The sequence below is a fragment of the Pteropus medius genome, unplaced genomic scaffold, assembly GCF_902729225.1.
Source record: "Pteropus medius unplaced genomic scaffold, Ma_sr-lr_union100, whole genome shotgun sequence".
NCBI classification, from domain to species: domain Eukaryota; kingdom Metazoa; phylum Chordata; class Mammalia; order Chiroptera; family Pteropodidae; genus Pteropus; species Pteropus medius.
Window position 1 is genome coordinate 2,630,029 of NW_024353787.1, and position 18,367 is coordinate 2,648,395.

The 18,367-nt window shown below is 32.7% G+C and overlaps 1 protein-coding gene across 6 annotated transcripts in view; it reads right to left on the reverse strand.

Annotated features, from left to right (window-relative positions):
- Positions 1–18,367, reverse strand: part of AGO3 (argonaute RISC catalytic component 3) — a 101,920-nt gene that overhangs the window by 74,639 nt on the left and 8,914 nt on the right. Inside the window, exons 1-3 of one of the 6 annotated variants that reach the window (XM_039851021.1) lie at positions 13,873–14,044; positions 7,625–7,709; positions 5,162–5,226 (exon numbers count right to left, since the gene is read on the reverse strand). The exons of 1 other annotated variant lie outside the window; for it this stretch is intronic. In XM_039851021.1, the coding sequence (XP_039706955.1) occupies positions 5,162–5,211 (50 nt within the window). In that variant the 5' untranslated portion in view covers positions 5,212–5,226; positions 7,625–7,709; positions 13,873–14,044. Of the gene's footprint in view, positions 1–3,190; positions 5,134–5,161; positions 5,227–7,624; positions 7,710–13,872; positions 14,045–18,367 lie in introns of those variants that run through there. 4 more of the 6 variants (XM_039851024.1, XM_039851022.1, XM_039851020.1 and 1 more) reach the window with 4 other exon arrangements.

An 18,367-nucleotide genomic window follows, 5' to 3' on the forward strand; every position in this document is an offset into this window, starting at 1 on the left:
ATTAACTGAAGTCATTACTTACACTATTTAAAGCTGTCAAAATTCTAAATGATGATCATACACAATAAATGTTTGCTTTCAGGACAATGGCTTAGGACACGGGAAAGGGATGATATGAATTTCACAAAAGACAGAGAAGAATAAATTCAGTGAATTAAATATTCTGGGCCACAGCTGACCAGCTAAATATTATCCTTAGAAACTGATCTGAAATTCCTTTCACCATCTCTAAGCACTATCTGACACATTCACTCTTTATCAAAGAGTTTGATGCTCTTTCTTCTGTGTTCAAATAGCACCCAGTACATGTATCTATTAGAACACTTACTCCATTGTATTATAATTATTATATACTTCATTTCTACTAGACTGTGTGATTCTTGAGAGCAATAATTGTACCTGAGCCTTGTACCAACCCCATCCTTCTAACACGCCCCCATTCTTAGAACAGTATCTAGTATCTAGCCATTAAGGATATTTTGAAACCTCCATTTTTTTACCCAGCAAACATTTTTATCCTATATACTTACATGGAAAAATATTTGAGACATATATTTTAAAAAGTACAGACTATAGAGAGAATAATACCAAATATCCACAAATCAATATATTTTTTTTAATACACATTATTTGTAAAAGAGTAGAAAGGTATCTGGAAGGATAGGTACCAAATAGATAACAGTGGTTACCTTTGGAGAAAGTAGTAGAGAATTTTTTTGTTCTTGTTTATACAATCTATATTATGATTAGAGTATACTCATATTGTACTGGTGTACAAAACAGTTTCTATTTTCCCCCTTTTCAATTTTATTTTGTTGAAACTACTTCAATCAAGAACAAGTCTTTTCTAGAGTAAATTTTACAAGAAAGATTTGATTCACTTATCAGTTTTTAGGTACAAAACAAATTTCAAAGATTTTTCTGCCATCTTAAGTTTTCTATTGTGGCTGTTATCATCAATTTGTTTTGAAGGTGAAATTTTACACATCAAATTTGTCAGGATGTTTTGACTATTTTATCATTTTTTACTGAACAGTAAACTGGTGTAGTTTTAAGCTAACCAAATCCTGGCAAACTACTTCAAAGATCAAAATGGTGGAGGTTAAAATAGTAGAGCCAAAAACACTTTAGGGATAAAAAATGTTCTGCTTTGGTGCCTAGCACACAGTGGATTCTTAAGGTGGATAATCTACCTTAGTGAACTGCTAGAATCTGCAATGAAATACACCTAAAGCCAAATTTAACATAGTTCCCCCATGCCAAATCTGGTTATCCTCAAGTTTATTATTCCTTTTTAACGATTGGTGTCTCCGTTTTCCCATTTATTCAGATTCAAAACCTGGCCCATTTCTTCATCCAATTTGTTGTTGACTCCACAGCTCTGCAGTATTTCATACATCAGTTCTTTTCTTCTATTCCCAGTTACCATCATCCCAAATTAAAACCTCATGTCCTGGTACCTGAATTCTTGCTTTTCATGCCTTTAATGTTTTCTTCTCCAGCCCAACTTACATACCAAATAAGTCCCCAGGTACAAAACGTTAAGTTAATCATACTCTGCAGTTCACTGCACATTATCATCATTCGACTGTATAAAACCCCTATTTTATCCAATGATTTCTTTTCTTCTATATTCATTTCTTATCCCCTTTTCAATAAATTATTTCTTCTAACGTGTTTGATGAACATCCTTCCGTTTGTATGTATTCCACCTTTACCTGCTCTGCACTAAGTTTTTTAAAAGTCAATTCACATTGCTGTAGGACATTTAGTTCATTGTTTCTGACTGATGCAAAGCCTTCCACATGTTATCTATCCACTCCCCCAGCAATATAGAACAGAAATCAAGAATATCTGCCAGCCACTAAAAATAATGTTGCAATGCAATATCTTCTTCTGTGTCCCCTTATGAACCTGTGTGAGAATTAATCTCTGGTTATATACCCAGGAACAGAACTGTTAGGTCCAAGTGAATTTTATCAACCAAATGATGAAGAACTGTCAAACTGCTCTCCAGAATGGCTGCAGTAATCTATAGTCCTGGAGATTCTATTTCCCTGCAACTTAGACAAGATGTGGCATTACCCAGCTTTGCTTTCTAATTTTTGCTAGCCTAGCGGGTAAAACTAAAAGCTTGTTTTAACTTAGATTTTTCTAATTATAATGAATTTGAGCATCCCTCATGTGTCTGTTTCTTCTTTTGTGAATTCCCCATTTGCTTCCTTTGCTCATTTTTCTGTTAGGGTCTCAGTCTTCTTGTTTAATTGAAGGAGTTTATTTCATATTCTAGATATTAACTCATTAACAGGTTTAGTTATTGAAAGTATCTTCCCCCAAAATGTTATCTGCTTGTTAACAATGACTATGTATTTGTTTAACTGAAATCCTTAATGTTATAGCATCAAATTAATAATTTTTTCACCTTATAGTTTCATGCTTTTGAGCTTTTAAGAAATACTTTCCTAAACTAAGTCACAAAAATGTATTATGTTTTATTAACTATAGTTTTATCTATATTATTTTGGTCATTAATCCATCTGAGGTCCTTCTTTATAAAGGACCCAATTTATAACGACTTAATTTTATTTTTCTTCATACAGTGAGCCAGTTTTCTCATACCATCTACTAAACAGTCTATATACTTAACCAATCGATTTATAATGCCATTTTTATCTTATTAAGTTCTCATGTATAAATTGATCTGGCTTTGAGTTCTGTTATCGTCCCAGTGATCTTGTCTGTTCTTGGACCAGTATCACAGGTTTTCATGAGTACCAGTGTTTTATAATGCTGTAATGTGGAGCAAGGCAAGTTCTTTTTCTTTTTCTAAGTTAACTTGGATATTCATGGAAATTTTTACTCAAATATTCATGGAAAGTTTTATTCAGAATAAACTTCGAAAGTCCTCTGCCCTTCCCTCCAAAAAATGATCAATAACATAAGTACAACAAACATCTAGTGCCATGCATATACTAAATAATAAAATATCTGTTGGTTAAAGAAACCATCAAATGATACATACTTCGGAGATGTGACTAGTATGCTAAAAACAAATTAGTGTGTTAAATCCTACTAACAAACTACAACAATGAACTCAATGAAGATGAAACATAAGGGCAATTGTAATATCGAAACACTTATGTTTGAAAAGTTCAACTGCAATAAGAACAATTAGAGGATCTGAACTTACCTACTGCTCTTGTGGAAAGGGGCTTTAGGTGACTATAAGTCCAGAATGAGCTAACAGTGTGATGTAGCTTCCTCAAAATTAAAAAACTCAGGTTGCATATATTTAAGTACCCAGTATAAGGTAGGTAACCATCCCATCATATATTACAGAGGTCATTTCACAATCTGGAGTACTCTGTTCAATTTGGAAAAATTTAATGCCTTAAAAAATGAAACATAATCAGAAGAAGGTAATCCTGATAAAACTCATGTAGTATGAGTAAAAATAAATCCAACTAAGGACTTTTTCTCTGGAATAAGAAAGACTCAAAAGAAATTATATATAAGTCTTTGGCTATTTTGATGGACTGTCATGTGAAAAACTGAGTAGAAAACCTGTGGGAGGATAGAACTAGGACAAATAGCTGAAAAAATACAAAGAGCTAGATTTTGAACAAAAATTTCTAACATTTTTTAACCACCAGAGTTATTCATAAGTAAATTATACTACCTTTTAAAGTGTCTGAGTTCATCCTTGCTAGAACTGTTCAAAGAGAAGTTAGGTCAGGGAAGGTACCAATTAAAAGATTGAAATAAACAATCTTTGCAAGCCCTCTAACAGTTTGCTCAAATAGTAAAATTCAACTAAGAGAATACCAAACAATGAAACACTGCAGATTTTATCATGGTATCAAATATAGAAACTCTTTTAAGAAATAATTACACTAAATACTGATTGGAACTTAAGACCTCAGAGCCTTAAGGGAATGGTTAGAATATACTGGGAAATTTTAGCATTAAACTACTTGAGTTCACAACTACTAAAACCTTTGCTTCAAAGAGAATCAGCTTTTATAAGGACCACAATTTATTAAGTCTCTTCATTTTAATCTCTCACTAATATGATGTGATTAACTGATACACTTAGAGCTTTAACAAAACTTTAGTAAGAAGTTAACAAATAGACAAATCCAGGCATTTGAGTTTTCATTTCATATCTCAGAAGATACTGGCAAAGGGTAGTTTATTAAGAATGTTCATCATGCTAGCATGTGGAACTAGAGCAGAAACCCTGCAACAGTAATTTATCTAGTCAGCTACAGCAGCAAAGGTACTCATTGCATTATGAGGAAAGTTTGAATTAGGAAAAGCCAATTTGAGAAAACTTTAAAATATGTGGTAAGATAAGTAACAGAGAACAAATAAGTAGACATAAGTTTTAGTCTCACTCGGTCACTAAGTTGTTACTTGCCTCTCTGACTTTAGCTCCTTTATCAATAAAAATGAGATAATAGTTTCATGGCTGTTACAGGGACCAAATGAAATATTAATGAAAGTACTTTGAGAGAAAAATGCAAATATGTATGATACTATTTTTATATAAAAATTCAGCATATTATCTCAAAAATATACATCAAGAATTATACTGAAGTACTGAAGTCTTTCAAACAACTGGACCCATCCCAATTCATTAGCATCAAATAGAGTAAATTAATACAAAGAAAGAATTCTGATAATTAACAGAAACTGTGAACTGAATTTTCTCTATATTATAGTTGTGAAGCACTAGTCTTTTATTATAACAATGGGTTGTAGGGGATACTTTGATATTTTGTTCAAATGTAGAAATGTTAACACAATATATAGATGTATATTGTTAAGCCAGCTTCATGGCTTACAATAGAAAGTAAAACTACAATAAGTAAAATACATAAAATATTATAACTTCTAAAGTAATACATAGGAAAGCAATTTGGGAAAGAAAATTTGAGTAAGTGAGGATAACCTAACCCATCTTTAGTGGCTTCCTTTCACTAATAACTTTAATTTGAGGAGGAAAGAATTCTTGCACAGTAAAATATGATGAATTTTTGTAAAACCTCAGGGTAGAATTTAAAAATCCTTAAAAATATCTGGTGATTGCTACAAAAATGAAACCTACCTGAGTATGTTATGTCTTACAAAGGGCTACAGCCTACCTTCCCACTCTTACCTCAACCACCACTTCCTACATTCTGGTACCAAGTCTTTTGACTCCATCATGCTCTGGTGCACAGACTGTAAAGTAAAATTTAATACTGGTTTCAGTAAGTTCCACTTTACCACCTGACTCAGCAGAAAAAAATGGTAGGAGAAGGAAGTTTTAATGGAAAAATATTATTTTTCTGTTAATCGTCACTACAAGCTCATGGAGACCCATCTTCATCTCATTTTTAGATACCTCTAACTCTATGCTCCCAAAAGACAGAATGAGAAATATTATTCTAGTCTACAGGAGAAAACATGAAACAATATCTTCCCCCACAAGTGACTATTCACATTAGTTCAGTATTTATAGCTGTAATAAATTAATCTGTCATTATACAGACAGAAGGAGGGAAAATAGCTAAGATATAACAAGATGCTCAAGTCTCCCAGAGGTTTTTAAAACACAACTAAAACAGCTGGCCATCTGCCCTTTTATTCTTCCAATCTCTAAGTTATCTTCATAATTCTGTAGTTAAGTACCACAGAAGGTAGCCAATTAATATTTTTGTATTAAGGTAAAAGCTTAACTGGGTGCATGCCATGAGCGTGTGGAAGGAGATGCCCCGCCTTCAGAGATCCAGTTCTTAAGAGGAAACGGAAACATCCATAGATCAGGGGTGGAAGTGGCAGGGGAATTAAAGAGGGGCGGGGGAAGATAAAGCTTAAAAAATACAGAGTAGAGAAGGGGTTACACTTTAGATCAAAATTTTAATATTTTAAAATATAAAATCTATAGTACGTCAGAGCATTTTACTATAAACTATCTCCACAGTCATTTCACATGGGTGTGAATTCTTTCATAATCTTATATAACCACACTAGTTCATTTCTAGTACTCACAAATAACTGGTAGATTACTTTAGATTGAGAAATAAATTTTTAACTCAACCCGACTTACACAACTTTCACATAGAATAGTTCTCCTTTAGGCCATCGCTGACTTCTTAATGGACATGGTCTCTTTTCAGCTTCTTTTAGTATTTGGAACTGTGATCAATCCTTGAATATCAAGATCCTTGCCTTACCTTCTCTACAACACCTTCTACTTTTTCCTGGTTCTCCTACTTTCCCAATCTGTAAGTGTCTTCACTGGCAAACCTGAAACAATAGTATCCCCAGAGATCTAGTCTTAGTCCTCTTATCTTGACTCTACTCACTTTCATCAGCTTTTAACTATCACCTACACGTTGATGGGTCCCAAATCTCAGTCTCTATCTAGACTTATTTCTTGAGCTTTAGGAACCTACTTCCAATAATTTATGGAAGTTCTTTCTGATGTTTCTTATATATTTCAACATTCAAAACAGAAAATTAAAAACTTGATTTTTTCACCATCTCTATTCCAGTTAAAGCCATCACCTTACACAAGCTAGAAACTATGAAACCATTTCTATCTCTTCCCTTTCCTTATATACCTAAATTATTCATTCTTCTAAATCATCTAAGCCCTCTCTTCACCACTGCTGTTAGTTAAGTCTTAGAACATACTACATCTAATCTAGAAAAGCAGGTACCAGAATGGCTAGGGGGTATGCTGTACTATGAGGGAAACAGAAATATTTATATTTAATTTTCATCTAACAATCAGAAATTAAGATTTACTAATATTCATGAATATGGATTGACACTGATGCCCTCACTTAGTTCCTCAAATGGTCAGGTGTAACATATTCATTACACCATGAATCCTGATAGAATAATGGGAGTTTTGCAACATACAAGAGTTAACAGTGAACTCTCACTCATTCATTCATTTGTAACATGTTGCAACATGTTGCAACTTATTTTAAGTGTGTGGCACATTTAGTCAGGTTTTTGGTACACTAATCTAAAATTTGAAATTATTAAATATATCCTTAGTTTACTTCAAAATATTGTTTCCTGACTTTAATTTTCCATTGTCATGAAATATGTTAAAATAGTAGTAAATGTCTATAAATTTTTAAAAAATTAACATGTATATATTTATTTAGCTATTTATTATTGAGTGCATGGTCATCGAACATGTTTTAACTAATGCGAATGTGTGATCAAAAGTTTGAAGACCTAAACTAGACTACTGCAACAGCCTTCCAAATGTTCTCCGCACTGCCATTAGTTCTGCTGTTATATACAGATGTTCTTCATTGCTGGAAAGCCTCCAAAGGCTCTCTATTGTTTCCAAATTCACAAATTTTAGCATGGATTTAGGATCCTCTATAATGTGCTCTCTGGCTAACTTTTCAGACTCTAGCTACTTAGACTGGCTACTTCTGTTGTACATAAACATGTCATACTTTTGCTCATGTTCTTTCTATATGTATTATTCTTTCTCCTGGCCCGCTGGGAAACTATTTAGCTTTGATACCATGTCATGTACCCCATCTTCCTCCCTAATCAAAAGCAGGAATCATTACTCTTTTATCACAGCACATAATGCACAACTTACAGAACTTGTCACTCCATATAGACTAAGAAATCCTTCAAAGAGATCGTCTTTTTTATCTTGTTATCTCCAGAACATAGCACAGTGCCTGACACAAAATGAGCACAATAAATTAGTTAATAAAAACATAGGAAATATCTAAAAATAACCTTTAAGTTTTAAAAATTACTGCAGAATTTAGAATTATAATTTTAGTCAGGCTCCATATATTTTTAAATCTAGTACCAATAAGATCCTATCTTGGTATAACCATATGTTAAATTGAGATAACTGTTTCAAATTGAAACAGTTACACTTACTCGGTGTAAGGGAAAAAAATACAAGAGCAGACTAAAAGTAAAGGAATCAAGGCACAACCATAAATGGAATACTACATAGCTGTTATTATAATTTAAATCTATATAAATGGACAGATTTTAGGAATGAACCCTACCCACACTGATAGTTAGACAAATATTTATTTATAAAAGTATCACTGAATTTCGAAAATATTGTAATATTAGCCAAGACTAATTTCTACTGAGTAATTTATTTAGGTGCTACTTTAAAAGAATTTTGAGATGTGAAATGATTCCCATCTGTGAACTTTCTTATCTTCTTAGTGATTAACTAACATGAAAAATAAACTGACATATCATTATTAACAGACATATTTTATATGGTACGGTTTCCCCAATATAGGTAAACACTCAAAACTATACTAATTATTTTTCACTGGAAGTGTTTTTTGCGGTATGTCCTCCAAATCATTTTAATCAGAAGCATACCCCTCTCTAGATATGACACCAAAAGAACTATCAAAAGAAAAAATTAATTGGACTTCATAAAAATTAATGTTAGTACTTCAAAGGACACCATCAAGAAAGTAAAAAGGCACAACAATTAACTAAAAATGAATCATGGAATTCAATAAAAAACAAAACCATATAAAAAAAGTGAAAAGGCAACATGCAGAAAGGGAGAAAATCTGTGCAAATCATTATATTTGATAGGGGACTTTTAACTAGAAAGCGTAAAGAACTTCTACAACTCAATGAAAAGACAAAAGATACAATTTAAAAATGACCAAAGGATCTGAATAGACATTTCTCTAAAAATATATAAATGGCCAATAAGTACAAGAAAAGATGCTCAACATCATCAGCTATCAGGGAGTGCAAATCAAAATAACAATGAGATACTACTTAACACCCATGAAGATGGCTATAATAAATAAGACAGAAAACAAATGTTAGTGAGGATATGGAGAAACTGGTATCATCATACATTGCTAGTGGAAATGTAAAGTGAGTGATGCAGCTACTTTGGAAAAGAGTCTAGCAGTTCCTCAAAACAGTAAATATAGAGTTACCACGATTCTACTCTGAGGTATAAACCCAAGAAATATGAAAATACATGTCCACACAAAATCTTGTATATGAATGTTCATGGCAGCATTATTCATAAGAGTCAAAAAGTACAAACCACTCACATGTCCACCAACTGATAAATCGACAAATAAAATATCCGTACAATGGAATATTATTCAGTAATAAAAAGGAATGAAGTCCTGATATATGTTATAACATGGATGAACCCTGAAACCATTATGTGAAGTGAAAGAGGTCAGTCACACAAAAGGCCACATATCATTCCATTTATATGAAATGTCCAGAAAAGGCAAATCTACAAAAACAGAAAGTAGATTAGTGTTTGGCAGGGGTTGTAGGGAGGGAGGCAATGGCCAGTGACTGTTAATGAGTATGGAATTTCTTTTAGTAAGGACAAACTATTCTAAAATCAGATAGTGGTGATGGTCGTACATTTGTACACCATCTCTGTGAACATATTATATACTACTGAACTACATAATTTAAATGAGTGAATTGTATGTTGTGTGAATTTTACATCAATAAAATTAGTATTTTAACAAAGTATAGTCCTCTCTTAGCATACTACCCAATTATAATACTATGCCAATGATATTCCTAATAAGAGCAGAAAAGAAATTCCTTCAAACACTCTCATATTTCCACTGAAAATCAACCAAAAGGGTAACATTACTGCCTTAATTTTTTCCTTCTAAAATTCAATCAATGGAATTACATTACATTCATATTCAATACGTACAAATATTTGGCACCATGTTACTAATTAACAAATTAAACAAACATAATAGTAACATTAATTATAATACAAAGACTACGAGATGTTTTGTTTATAAAAGAAAATTGAACAAAAGTCAACCACAATATACTACCAACTATTTCAAGATTCTTTCAAATCTTTATCCATGTCTAAAATAGATCTTAGTTACCATCATGCTGTATATACAATCTTCTCCATCTATTTCCTTTTTCAATGATTTTGAATAAGTACATAACAGTTTGCTGAAGGTTTATCCCCATATATATTTAGTAGTTAGACAAATTAGCATATATTCTCAAGTTACAGAATTTATATTCCAGGCCATAATATTTCTAAAAATATTCGATTTTTAATTATTGAGACCATTCGCTTGTTGAAAAAAACTAGAAACATTTGAAATCTGCTTCACAAACTTGCTCTTCTACCAAATTATCATTTTCAATCAAAATCATTAAATGGGAAAAAAAGAAACACACACATACACTCCAAAGGGGTGAGAAAAGGAAAAAAAAGCAACAGACAAAAAGTCTAAAGTAGAGAGGTTGACTCACAAAATGATTCACAAGCATTTTTTGGATGTTTTGTCCAAGAAAACTCCTCTGACTAAAGTGGAAACTTGTTTGGCTACAATACATCGTTCTGCTATTATGATTAATGCCACAGTACCAAATATTTGAGCATGTGGCATATGGACAAGAGAAACCTCATGTGTGTTGATTTAAGTACTGCTACATTTTGGCCCATAACTGTTAAGCTAATATTGAAAAGGAAATGTAAAATTCTATCTAATTTCTCCTAACTTCTAGATTCCAGTTGTTGAAGTGTAGGAACTAAACTAATTTCAGAAGCTAACCAACAATTTTAATGACTAGTTATGTAGTAATATTGCAAAAAGTGAAGACAAAAGCTAGTCTTTTGAAGAAAATAAAGGAAACAAGTTTTGCAAATGTTGATATAAAATGAAGTCAATATTACTAACAAAGTATAAAGTTGATTTATGCCATTTTTAGAGTCTCAATGAAGTCCTAGAGTTCTTATCAAAACTCGAAAGGTACATGATAAATATCCATTTGGAAACATCTAAGTAACAGATCTTTTACTCCTACTGGCAAGAATATAACAAGACAAAGCAACCTAAGAATGAAATATAATTAGAGATGTCGATAGAATAAGTTAAAATCAGATTATACCATACTAATTACATATATTTTCCTCTTCAACTTAATTGTGTTTAGCATTACATGTGAAACTCTATGCTATACAACTTCATATACACACATATAATACACAATTATTCCCCTACTCCCTATCCAAAAAAAAGTTAGGTAGGAGAAGGAACAAATCTAATAAACAATTTCATTTTTGCTTTTACTTAATATCACTGCCACTGCTTCAGTCTTTCATAATTCATCTAAAATATTTTAAAAAACCTCAACTGGCATTCCTCTAGGCCCCAAGTGTCCATCTCCCACCATTCCCTCGATTCTGACCCATTTTGTTTACAAGTGATTTTGTTCTTCTAACATTTTCATCATATAATTCTTCTATTCAATAAATAACCTGTAACAATTCTCCACTAAAATTAGGGTGATTCTTTTAGGCAAAGCAAGGTGGAGGGGCAGTAGTAAGGAATTCAGCTCAAAAATATCTGCCTTAGACATTCTATCAGTTAAGAGATTTTCTTAGATTAATAAATGTCTTTTAAAAAATGTAAACATCTACCAGAAAGGTCAGGATTATCTCTCACTCAAATATATACACTAACACCCCAGTTTTGAGAAATAAGATAAAGGGAATCTGAGAATGCAGCATGAGTCATGTCCCTATAAGGGGATGATGGCTAGTAGACAGACAGACAAGAGAGAGAAGAAGGAGACTAAGACAAAGACTGGCCTACAGACCCTAGGAGAGAAGGATAGGGCATTAAAACCCATATCTAGGCATACAAAGTCCTCTATAATGTCCAGTTCTCTTTCCTGTCCTCCACTGTCACACTCATCCCATTTTACTTTTATAAGCATTTCATTCACTTTACTAAGTATTTATAACATGCCAATCATTGAAGTAAGATGAGGCTACAAAGGTGATGATAAAGAATATTCCTTTTTGTGAAGAGCTTATACTGGGAGAAAAGGTAAGCAACAAATAACCACAATGCACTAAAAAATACTATAACAGAAGTGTATATCAAGTACTACAAGGTCATAGAAGAATAAACTATCATCTGACTATGGAGTTCAGGTTTGTTTTGAAAAATAATAAAAGTGTGCCGCATAGACAAGGGCAGAGAGGGCATTTCAGGTAAGAGTTGCAGAATATGGCAAAGGATATAGGTTAGAGCCAAACTAAGACAGATATGCCATACTAAATTTGGAATGTGATTCTGTAGGCAATAGGGTGCTGAATAAATTTTAAAGTAGGGGAGTGATATAATCAGATTTCTTATTTAAAAGGATGACTATGCCAGAAGTATAGATAAATTACCTGGTGGCGCGGGGTGGGGTGGGGGGGGTGGGGGGGAGAAAGGAGAGAGGAGGGAGGGAGGGGAAAGGGAAAAAGGAAGGTGGGAGATGTTAGAGTAGACCAATTAGAATATCATTACAATAGTCTAGACAACAAATAAGGGTTTGAGACCAAGGTGGTAGCAGTATGGGGCCATATAGGGAACAATTTCTAAAACAGAATAGGACTTAATGACCAACAGGAGGAAAAGGGAAATGGAAGGTCTACCTCCCCTTAAGCCTGGCTTAGACTCACTACACTGGGTTCTTCTCAACTGCTGTACCTATGTTGTGGCTGCTTAATCTTTTAAAATTGAGGTATAATTGACATATTATATTATATTAGTTCATATTATATTAGTTCAGGAGTACAACATAATGATTTGGTATTTGTATAAACTGTGAAATGACCACCCAATAAGTACAGTTACCATCCATTACCATAAAAAATTACAATTTTTTTTCTTTTTCTTCTTATGATGAGAACTTTTAGGATTTATTCTCTTGGCAACTTTCAAGCACACCATAATATTGACTATAATATAATCATCATGCTGTACATTACATCTCTATGATTTATTTATAATTGGAAGTTTGCACCTCTTGACTCTCCCTTCACTCATTTCTTCCCCTTCCAGCAACCACTGTTCTATTCTCTGTAACATAACATTCATATGGGCTTTTTTTTTTTACATGTTATCACAAAGTCTTAGTACTTATTCACTTCATATATCTTGTGTCTTATCTCTGCCACTAAATTACAAACTTCTTGATAGCAAGATCTATGCCTTTTTAAAATTGAGTTTTGTTTTGTTTACATTATAAAAGCTCCAGGTATACACTCACCTGTGTCTTAAATGAAGGCTCTTAATAATACTTATTGAATAAGAAAAGCCTGGGGTATCTGATACTACAATCCAAAATGCTAAGTTGAATAGCATTATTTTCCAAATGTTCTGTCCATGAGCCTTTTTTTTAAACCTCTTTCATGGTGTACACCACAACATAATTTCTTTTTATATTCCCTGTATTACCTAAACCACAGCTGCACGCATGCGTGCACACACACACAGTATTTGGGGGAGGTAAGAGAATCTTACTAAAAGATGATTGATAAATCTTAATATATCATATGTTTGTTTCTATATAAGAGTAAGGAGTAGTTAGGAGTTGAGGATTAGAAAAACAGAAAGCATGAAACTATGACAACTACCACCTCTAGCCACCACCGTTACCACCATCATCTTAAAAGTAACATTACAAAAGGGGTAAGTAAGGTGGGGGTGGGTGGCGAGGAAAAAAAACAACATAGATATATTACCTAACAGCAAGGGAAAAGATGCTCAGCCTGATTTCAAAAGCATATAAAAATAACTTGAACCTTTTCTATTATCGCAGAGAAAACATATGAACTCATGTTATAATGGAAAAATTTCAAGGCTATTTGGAGATTTTACCCACCAGGACACCTCTGAAGTATAATCAATTTCAAAACAAACTACCATGTGTTCTTGGTCAAACTGTTAGACATTATCATTGCTATTCAGATATACAACATAAATAATCACTATGGCAAAGACAAACACCAACAGCAAAAGATCTTCATGACTTCATGATTCTTACCTGTTCACTCTTCTAGGACACTTGTCTGGTTTAATATCTACCTCATAAAGGTAGACATCAATCTTTGGAATTTCAACTTGAAAACAGTTAGCCAGTAATTTAATGGGTTTGCCCATAGAGCCATAGCCAGGTCTTCTGGGCACCATGAGTAGGGGCTGGGCCCCAACGGGTCCTGCCAGGGAGGGGGGGGAAAAAAAGAGTAACACTGTTATAAACTGCATTTGATAATCCCGTCAATCAGAGTATGTTAGAATTTTAAGTATAGTTGATCATGACGTTGAAGCTTAGTGCTGAAAGATGACAATTTCTAACACTTCAACTTCTTTCATCCCAATTTACTCTCCTTACTAAAAAAAAATACAAACAAACAAAACCCTGACTACTTCCAGAAAACTGTTTCAGATGGAGTAGAAAGAAGGGGAGAGCAATCACACAAATCCAGGTGAGTAACAACAAATACAAATCACACCTAAAAAGTGTGAGAACAGCAGCAAACTTAAAGAGAGTAGAAGGCAATAGTCAGGATAAGAACAAATGAACAAAATGAGAACAATACACAGTAAAAAGGATCAGTAAAGCACAAAATCAATTATTTGAAAAATAAAATCTTTAAAGTCAAGGCAAAACTGATTTTTAAAATAGGAGAAAAAAGGCTTACATAACCAATATAAGGGAAAAGAACATCTACAGATACTGAAGACATAAACACTGTCAATTAATTTGAAATTTTGATGAAAGAAACGAAATACAGCTTACCGACACACAAAAATATATAAAATTTGAAAAGTCTTCCATTGGTAGAAATGTAAAATGTTGCAGCTAGCTGCTTTGGAAAACAGTATGGTGGTTCCTCCAAACATTAAAAATAAAATTACCATATGATCCAGCAATTCTACTTCTGGGTATATACCCAAAAGCATTGAAAGCAGAGTGAAGTGGTAATTGTATACCTATGCTCATAGCAGCATTAGTCACAATAGCCAAAAGGTGGGAGCAACCTAAATGTCCACTGATGGATGAATGGATAAACCAAATGTGGTATATGCATATAATGAAACATTAGTTAGCCTTAAAAATGAAGGAAATTCTGACACATGCAACAACACAGATGAACCTGTGGACATTATGCTAAGTGAAATAAACCAGTCACAAAAAGACACTGTATTATTCCACTTATTAATACCTAGAGCAGTCAAATTCATGTAGTCAAAGTAGAAGGGTGGTTGCCAGGGGCTGAGGGAAAGGGAGAATGAGGAATTGTTGCTTAATGGGTATAGTTTGTTTTGCAAGATGAAAAGAGTTCTGGAGATTGGTTGCACAACGATGTGAATGTACTTAAATGCTACTGAACTGTACATTAAGAAATTGCTAAGATGGTAAATTTAACATTATATATATTTTACCAGTTAAAAAAAATCTAAGTGATATCTAGCATTAAGTTTTTAAAGTTTGAAATGTAGCTTTGTTAAACAAAGCTCAAACAATAAATTCAGTTAATAAATTATAACTATTATCCAAATGAACTTACATTTAAAATATCTGAAAAGTCCTGTAACTATCTGAAAAAATTATATCCACAATTAAAAATATTTGCACACACTGAAAGAGTCTAGATCCAGATGGCTTCACTAGAGAATTATACCAATTATTTAAGGAAAAAATACCAAATTTCCTCAAATTCTTCCAGAGAATAGGAAAAAAGTAAACATAACCCAATACAACTTATGATGCCAGACAACCCTGATACAAAAACCTGACAAGATTATGAAAAAAATCATAGGACAATATCATTCATAAACATTCATGTAAAAATCCTAAACAAAATGTTAAGAAATTAAATCTGCTAATATATCAAAAGGATCATGCATCATGACCAAGATGAGTTTACATCAGAAATTAAAAGTTGGGTTAACAATTTTTTCACTGCATATAAAAATTAACATTAAAGTGCTACATATATCATTTATTTTTAAATTTTGTTTTTATATATTTGTAAAATCTCTTCTGAGGGCATAATCTTTCCTGATATGCTAGACTGAGATAGGTAACACTGAGTAAATCTAGACTAGGTCACAGTTCTGGCTCTGCCGTTTATCTAACCACTTGACCATAAAGGTCAAGCCCTGAAACTCTTATTTCCTGATCTAATAAAATTAAAATGGGAGTAATACTTGATCTGCTTCTTTTTTCAACAAATCTCGTCAGGCTCAATTTAGAAAATGTACGAGAGCAAAAATTTATCAAGCACTTACCATGTCTCAGGCAATGTGCTAAATGCTTTATACGCATTACCTCATTTAATCTTTATATAAACTCTATAATGATTTTATTGATGCCTAAAATTTCATAGCTAGTAAGTAGAAGAACTGGGATTGGAACCCACTCTGTTGGGGTCTCTATTTTGTTCCACTGATGTATATTCGTCTATCCTTTTGCCAATAACACAGTCTTGATTACTATAGTTTTACAGTAGTAAGTCTTGAAGTGAGGTACTGTCCATCCTACCACTTTATTCTCCTTCAATGTTGTACTGCTATTCTGGGTATTTTGCCTTTCCATATAAACTTTAATATCAGTTTGTCAATTTCCACAAAATAACATGCTGGAATTTTTATTGGGATTGTGAAAATATATAAATCTAGTTAGGAAGAACTGACTTCTTTACAATACTGAGTCTTCCTATATATGTACATGGAACATCTCTATTTAGATTTTCTTTCGTTTCTTTGATCAGAGTTTTGAGTTTTCCTCATATAGATCTTTTACATATTTTGTTAGATTTATAGCTAAGTATTTCTTTTTGTGTATATGTGTTAATGTAACACATTACTGTAATTTTAACTCCAAATTCTAATTGTTCATTGCTGTCTATAACTCAAGACTTACTATAAGGCTACAATAATCAAGACAGTGTTGTACTGGTCAAAGAACAGACAAATAGATCAAGGGAACAGAGCAGATGGCCCCAAAACTGACCCACAGAAATACAGCCAACTGATCTTTGACAAAGGAGCAAAGGCAATTCAATAGAAAAAGGAAAGTCTTTTCAACAAATGGTACTCAACAAGTGGATATCCACATTAAAAAAAAAATCTACATAAAGACTTTACACGTTTTTCAAAAATTAATTCGAACAGGCTAAGAGAACTACATGTAAAATGCAAAACTAAGAACCTCCTAAAATATAATAGTGAAAAACTTAGGTGGCCTTGGGTTTGGTGATGACTTCTTAGATAGGACACCAAAAGGACAATCCATGAAAAAAAAAATTGAGGTTTTCATTAAAATTAAAAACTGCTGTTCTGTGAAAGAGAATGAAATTATGAGCCATGGACTGAGAGAAAATATTTGCAAACGTGTATCTAACAAGGGGTTAATATCCAAAATATATAACAAACTCATACAATTCAACTAAAAAGAACAACTGATTAAAAATGGGAAGAGACCTTGGCCTAATCACTTTGGAAATGGTTCCCTTTCGAGTTGCAGCTTACAACAACAACAAAAAAGTGTATGAACTACTATGACTCTGAACACCATGAAGACTTTGAACTTATTTCATAAACATGAATGCATAAACTTGCTCAAGATGGCCAGAAACCTCGTGAAGGTTCACGGTTCCCAAGGCCTGGACTGTGCTCATGGAATACTACAAATCCTTGGAGAAAGCTTAAGCTAACCAGTCCCTCCACCTTTGACAATTTACTGAGTAAATGGAGGGGACCACATAGTTACTGTTGGCATTGTCTGTCTGGACACTTTCTAAAAACAGACCATTTTCCTTAACTAGCATTAGTTTTGGTCTGCTTTATGAGTTCTATTTTGAACTAATGTAATACATTGCTGGTTTTAATGTATCGTTTCCATTTATCATAGTTAATATTCCTTCAATTTTAAAATCTTGTCTTTTTACATATTTATACTTCTGTCTCATGATTTTTTCGAGTTGTTACATTAGTTGTATACATAGTGAATCTCACTTTTCATATCTTGAAAAAAGGAAAAACCCACTAAACAATAAACTTGGCTAGACCTTGTTTTGGGAATTTTATAAGCAATTAGATTTTTTCCTACATTGAAAATATAAACTTCCTTCCTTCTTTCCTTCCAATCAGCTATTGATATGTTATCTGTTATAATCTAAAGTACTCCTATGACCTGTGTAAGCTCTGAATGAACTTTCTTTATTCAATAAAAATTAAACCTTTGGGCTTCTTAAAAAATAACTTTCTGCTATTTTATTTACATGTGATTACTAACAAGACTGGCTTAAAAATAATATTTTGTTCTTTATACCCCATTCTCTTATGAAACTCATTGCCCCCATGGACAATTAAAAAAAAAATCAAAAACATAAAGTTCACCTCTCTATTCTATACATATTTACTTAACAATTTTGTTCAAGTTTTTATAGAACATAGATTAATTAATATCAGCTACTACACTTAAGTAATTCATAATATATTGGGGGATATCCCATCTTAATAATTAAGGA